Source organism: Cucurbita pepo, chromosome LG03 (assembly GCF_002806865.2).
Source record: "Cucurbita pepo subsp. pepo cultivar mu-cu-16 chromosome LG03, ASM280686v2, whole genome shotgun sequence".
Lineage (NCBI taxonomy): Eukaryota > Viridiplantae > Streptophyta > Magnoliopsida > Cucurbitales > Cucurbitaceae > Cucurbita > Cucurbita pepo.
In genome coordinates, this window is record NC_036640.1 from 640499 (window position 1) to 647477 (window position 6979).

The following is a 6979-nucleotide window of genomic DNA, read 5'->3' on the forward strand; positions in this document are numbered from 1 at the left end:
TTAAGGCCCATTAAGGCCCAATTAAAAAATAATTGTGTTTAAAAAAATAAGGACCAGAAATTCTTTTTTTTAAATATTTTCCATGACCTATTCATTTGAAATGAGAACAAAAATAATTGTGTTTAAAAAATGGGAATTATTGTGAATATTTAATAAGTGAGGTGGGCAATTAAAAAATAAAAATATTAAAACAAAGGGTTAGGAAGGCAGGTAGGACTTAGGAGTCAATAATTAAAATAAGAAATTAAATTTATATTTAATTACCAAACCCACTTGAGAATCAAGAATTCACATGAGTTTTATTTATTTAATAATAATAACAATACTTTGTTTTCTATATTAAGAAAAGCTAAAATAATAATAATAATAATAATAAAATACCTCTATTACCAATAAAGGACACACCCTCCATTTTTTATTCTTTTCAATGTATAATATCCAAAAACATTTTAAGTCATATTTATTTGGTTGCCACTTTTGAATTTAAGGAGCATAAAAATATAAAATATAATATATATATTAACATTTTTAATTTAAAAGCGGGATAAGTAGGAACATGGCATAGTCAAAATTATCACCCACTTATCATTATCGACTTTAAAGTGTCATTATTTAAATGTAGACTAAGTCTAACATAATGTTCAATTATGTTGAACACACATTTAATTACATAAAAACATTATTATTAATTTTTAGAAAATAAAAGGAATAATTTGAATCTAAAGAGAATATTTAAATTAATCATGGGTAAATTTAGTGTCATAGACTACAAATAACTAAATCATGGTAAAATTAATAATATAAGCACTAGTTTTTATATTTAATTTAAACCATGTAATTATTATATATAAAATTTAAATTTAGTCTTTATAATTTATAATAGAAATAAGTGTAAAGCTTTGAGGTGTGACTTAGGGTATATTATTGGTTTCTTTTGAGGCGGAAAAATTGGAGATATTTTATTGTGATGATAGGGAACNGAAATATTAAGACAGCGTTTGTCGAGTAAGTTTGACATCATAGCTTGAAAGTTTAGAAAAAGGTTTAGATAACATAGGTTTAGAAGAAAGTGGGTGCAGTCTTAAATGGTAGACTCCGTTTAATTTTATTAGTCGGTTATTATAAATATGAGCGGATTTATATATACTCTAGATGAAATGATTTAAATATATTAGGTTTAAATTATGATATGAAATTGAGAGAAGAAAATGGAGATGGGTTATATCATATAATATTTGTAATAGAGCTTATGGTAACGTAATCATTGATCCAAATCAACTTGTTTGTTCCACCTGTTTGTTGTAACAATGCTCTGCACTTTCCTCTTTCCTTTTCCTTTTTTGCTTTCTGGGTGGGGATTAGGCTTTTGTTTAAATCAATCTTTAATAAAATAGGAAGCTCCATTTTACTTTATGGGAGTTGGGAAGCGGTGATCTTATTGCGTATGAACAAACTTTATTCCTAAATCTAAAGTTGAGCTATTTGGGTTTGTCTTGATAACAAATATTTCCATGTCCAGTAAAAAAAGTGGAGAATATAAAGGCAACAAAGATTTTTGTAATGTGGGATATGCTGTGATTCTGGTTTTGACCATCCAAATTTCTCTATAAAGCAACTCTCTACGGCATCTGCTTCCAAAATCACTCGTTCCCCATTTTGTTGAACCTGCCGCGCCCCTGTTTGGTTCCATTTTATCTCTACTTTTTGGGGGTTGGGAAGAAGAAGGGGGGAAGAGGAACAAGGAGAAATTGAAGAACTGAAGCTATTGAGGAGGGATGGTTGTTGACGACGCAATGGAGATGAACGTTGTTGTGGGTTTTGGAGGCCCTTCTACTTCTCGATTTCCCGATGCTTATCCCAAAAGGTAGATCCCTTCGATTTCTGGATTTTCTTTAGATTTTCTTCACCATTTCTTGTAATTGTTGATTTCTATGATGGATTTGATTTGGGGGAATTTTGAGATCTGAAATCGGCGTTTCCCAGTGATTTNTTTTTTTTTTTTTTTTTTTTTTTTTTTTTTTTTTTTTTTTTTTAAGGTAGGTTTCGATTCAATATAGGGCAATGGAGATTGAGAAGTAGATGTTTGAATAGAAATTGGTTTCTGTTTGTTGTGGATTGGATTTTCTTCTGTGTTTATGATGCTGTTCTTCCGCTTATCTGTTTCTATTGGGATTCTTTGTTCATTATTCTTTGATCATCGAGTCTGTAAGCAATTTGTTCTCCGTTTGGTTAATCTAGGGTTTTGATGGAGGGAAGATACACTGGAGATTGACATCGTCAGAGTGTTTACAGCGTTATTTTCTTCAGTCAGCGTTGTTCTGTTCTTTTTTTTTTTTTTTTTTTTCCTTTTTTCGCATCTGCAATTTCAATATTGAACTCTCAGAAACAAACATGGCTCCATAAGAGATGAGCTGAAATGGGAGATTCTCTCCTCACAGCCCTTTCACTAGAGAATCATCATCCATCTACACTTTTATTCATGGATCCAAGTGCCTCGTCTCACGAAGAACTGGATTTGGAAATGAAGAGACAGATCGTCCCCTCCCGTCCACCCGACATAAACTTACCTTTGTCGAATGAATGCAGCTACACTTTGCAGCCATGGAGTTCTGATCATTGTAACATTTTAGATGTTGGGCTTGCTTCACAAGTTTATGATACTGAAACTTTTCTTACTGTTCCAAAGGTTGTAAGAAAATGTACCAAGCGAGTAGACAGCATTTGGGGTGCATGGTTCTTCTTTAGTTTCTACTTCAAGCCTGTGATAAATGAGAAATCGAAGGCTAAGATTATTCGTGACAGCAAAGGTGTTTCGGGATTCGAGAAGTCGGATCTTAAGGTCGATGTTTTTATGGTCCAACATGACATGGAGAACATGTACATGTGGGCTTTCAAGGAGAAGCCGGAAAATGCATTAGGTAAAATGCAGCTTAGAAGTTATATGAATGGGCATTCTCGCCAAGGCGAGCCTCCTTTCCCATTTGGTGCTGAGAAAGGGTTCGTTCGATCACATAGAATGCAACGGAAGCATTATAGGGGTCTCTCGAATCCTCAGTGTGTACATGGGATCGAGGTTGTTGAGTCTCCGAACCTAATGTCTCTCGACAAGGAACTACGAAAGAGATGGGTAGACCTAACAGGTAGAGACTTTAACTTCTCTATCCCACCTGAAGCAAGTGATTTTAGCTCATGGAGGAACCTTCCTAGCCCAGATTTTGAACTCGAGAGGCCAGTTCCTTCCGTCAAGAGTGCTTTAAATCCTCAACCGAAGAAATTGCTCAACGGATCGACGCTAAATTTATCAAACCAGATGTCAACCCTCAGCAACTGTGATATGATGGATTTATCATCTGTTACCAGCAAGAGAAGGAAAAGCTCATCTCCTAAAATGAACGACGATGATTGCGCATTGATGGTCAATCCTCCCGACTGGATTTCGAATATGGACAAGCACTCGAATGGCGTACAGTGGTTGAACGACTTCAGTGGAGTTATGAAGAACAGCCACGGGCCTGTTACAGCTGCAAAGGCAATATATGAAGACGGTGAAGGCTACTTAATAATTATGAGTTTGCCATTTGTGGATCTACAAAGGGTCAAAGTTTCGTGGAGGAACACGCTCACACATGGTATTATAAAGGTTTCTTGTGTGAGTACATCTCGAGTACCATTCATCAAGAGGCACGATAGAACTTTCAAGCTTTTAGATTCGTCTACCGAACATTGTCCTCCAGGTGAATTCGTGAGAGAGATTCCTCTTTTGACTCGAATTCCTGAAGATGCTAACATTGAAGCGTACTATGATGGACCGGGATCTGTTCTTGAGATCATGGTCCCCAAACTCCAGGAAGGTTCAGAAGAACACGAGGTTCATGTTTGCCTTAGACCACTGCATGGCGTGAAATCTAATATTAAGTTGAGATAGGCAGTTCAGTTGTGAAAGAGAATTAAAGGTTGCTGTCTTGTTTGTTGCCATGGTTGTTGTGATCGGTTTACTAACTTATACCACAAGATAAGAATTGTACGGACCTCAATCTGTTTATGGTATTTTTTGTTTTTTCAATTTACTGTATTATTATTAGTCTTTTTTTATGCGTATACTGCTCCGTATTACTAGAGTTGCTAATGCTCCTGAATTTCCCATCTTATGGGATTTAAATATCCTCCAAAATCTGAACCAACCAAATTGGATGAGTAGAAGAACCTAATCTGGACCCGTAGAATTGGGACGATACAGAGGGGAATCTATCATCTATCAAGTTGAGATCGGTAATTATTTTGGAATGTACGTACTCATTGTGTTCGAAACGGTGTTAATAAAGAATCCATGGGAATTTCCAGATATATTACTCAAAAGAATCGATTGGAATTGAGAAAATTCTGTCCCGACTCGGTTGAAAGAACCAATGTGTGTCAAAAACGGTATGCATACACTAGTGTGATCAAGAGTGTAACCAAAAAGTATTTGTGATTTTCAATTTTAATATTTTGTATAAACATATTAGCTTGGATTAATTATTTTCATTGCCATTCATTGTAATAATAAAATTATTAAATTATTAATTATTTTCTAGTTTATTTGGTATAATAAATGTGGAGGATGTTAATTAACTAGAGTTAGAACAAAAAAGTAGTTAGCTTAATAATGGTTATTGAGATCAATTTTGTAACCAAATAAATTTTCATTGTTGAAGTGTCATTAATTTCTATTCATTACAAATCAAACGTAGAGAGAATTAAATTGTTGAAGTACAACATAATAAGCAGAGTGTTTATGATTGGAGGTTTTACCTCAGAGTTGAAACCCTCCCTCCGACCATGTATCACCGCCACCGGCCTTCCCACTTTGACCACTTTGACCACTTTGGCCCACAGTTTTGGGAACAGATGCTTCATAATGGTGATCGTCGTAGCCATCATCTTTGTGATCATCCCACCCAGCCCACCCATCATTACTATGGGAGCCACTCCCTTTGGTTGTTCCTTCCTCTTTGCTGTTGTCTTTGGTATTATTATTATTATTATTATTATTATTATTATTATTATTATCCCAATCATCCCAAGAATTTGATGCTTGTCCTGTTCCACCAGAAGAACAATTCCATCCTCCTTTCTTATCATTCTCCTTCTCCTCAATTTCTTCATTTTTCTCAGTCTCGTTTCCTTGCCCCCCATCGTTCTTCCAGTTCATCCCATCTTTGGCGTACTCTTCCACCTTCAATGAAGCCATTGCCATTACACCTCTCATGATTCCCCATGTCCTTTGCCCAATCTCTGTTGTTTTTGCTGTCACAACATTCACCGTTTCATTCACTTTGTAATCATACCCTCCCTCCTTCACCTGTATAAACAAATCATTCAAATTCATTCTTCTTCAATAATGATATCAATTTCAATGTAAGTACCTTGGTTGTCAGCTCCTTTGTGCCTGCTTGAACAGCATTTGCAGCCGACTGAGCGGCAGAGGCAGCAGCCAGAGATAATTTACCAAATCCCTGAAACGAAACGATGCATCAATTGATCAAGCAAGCAAGCTTAAATGAAAATTCAAACAGAAGAATCTTCATAATACCTGAGAAACAACAGAGAAAACGTCACTTTGGGGATCATTTCTTGGAGATGGTACATGATTGTTGGAGGAGCCAAATCCAACATATTTTCCTCCTTGTGATGGCGGAAGTCCTTCGGGCCGGGAATCATTCTCGGCCAACTTCTTAGCGAAAAAATTGTCTTTATTTGCAGCAGAGGCCTCCAATTGAGACCGTGTGTAAATATCCTCGGTCGATCTGGACCTGGAATGCACCCCTCCGCCGCCCATGCCTCGAACATCGCCAGTCGATTGGTTACGCCTCATCATATCATTGGACGGTTTAAAATTGTCGTCGCTATCCCAATTATCCCAACCTCCGTTGTTCACCTTACTCCCTCCGCTGCCTGCTCCTCCACTAGCACTTTGCGCCAATGGAGGCCTCGATTTTCCTGCTCCAATGTTTTCCTTCACAGCCGGTGGATCCTTCCAAGATCGGCCCTCGGCAAGGGCTTGGATTCGATCCCTGTAAATTCCAGCCGCACTAGAATTGTATTTAGTCACAATATCCGTCTCCTTAGGTATTCCGTATTGCGCAAGAAAGGCGTTGAGGTGCTCATTACCCCCAGCCTCCATCTTCTTGATCTGGATCTCAGACCAAGAATCCATTGTAACGGATCTAACAAAAGATATATGAACACCAAGGCCACGGTGCTTCCCGGAGCATTCCAAACACATGAAAACGCCATAGGAAACGGACGCCCATTGCGGATTCTTCTGGGAGCAATCCACACAGACCTTATTCCCCGGCCGTGATTGAAGGTCCCGTAGCCGCCGTGACGCCGCCATTTCGATCAGATCCAAATGAATTCGAAGATTAAAAGTAAAGAAAAAGAAAGGTAATCGGAAAATCCGAAAACAGAAGAAAAATCTGAGAAAAATGTAAACAAAAAACTGTTGAATAATGTAAGGGAAGGAGGGCGGGCGATTAAAGCGCAACCTCAAATTCAAATCAGTTTCTTCTTTCGTTGCTTCAACCTCTTCCTGTTTCGGCGAGACACACCGACACCCTCCACAAATCGTCGAAACCTCCTCCTTTTTAGCGGTTCGTTCCAACAAGAAGGAACGAAAGAGGAATTCATATGCATTCCACTCGCGCTATAAATATTGTTTTTAATTTTTTATTATTTAAATTTTCATTTTCTTTGCTCGAATGTTCTTCTGTTTAACACTTGGGCTTAGTTAGGCCCATTTCCATACAAAAGTTATCCATCAAAAATGGGCCTGAGCCCACTATCCCAACTAAATGGGCCGACAAACTACGCGGGTTTGCTCTTGGGCTTTCTTCCTCCTTGAAAAAAATTGGCCCAATGTACGATCCACTACTCTTAGGATCTTCTTATCAATATCATACCAAACATTATTTATAATTTTTTAAAACACACATAAAAT

The 6979-nt window shown here is 37.2% G+C and overlaps 2 protein-coding genes across 2 annotated transcripts; one reads left to right on the forward strand and one right to left on the reverse strand.

Annotated features, from left to right (window-relative positions):
- Positions 1-1347: 1347 nt before the first annotated feature.
- Positions 1348-4088, forward strand: LOC111790979. The gene is made up of 2 exons (XM_023672129.1): positions 1348-1864; positions 2239-4088. Exon 2 carries the CDS (start codon positions 2417-2419, stop codon positions 3923-3925), a length of 1509 nt encoding a protein of 502 aa, XP_023527897.1. The 5' UTR covers positions 1348-1864; positions 2239-2416; the 3' UTR covers positions 3926-4088.
- Positions 4089-4691: 603 nt separating this feature from the next.
- Positions 4692-6638, reverse strand: LOC111791317 (probable ADP-ribosylation factor GTPase-activating protein AGD6). Its single transcript, XM_023672606.1, has 4 exons — positions 5573-6638; positions 5406-5495; positions 5050-5341; positions 4692-5019 (listed from the first exon to the last, which is right to left on the reverse strand). Exons 1-4 carry the CDS (start codon positions 6374-6376, stop codon positions 4793-4795), a joined length of 1413 nt encoding a protein of 470 aa, XP_023528374.1. The 5' UTR covers positions 6377-6638; the 3' UTR covers positions 4692-4792.
- Between the last annotated feature and the right edge of the window lie 341 nt (positions 6639-6979).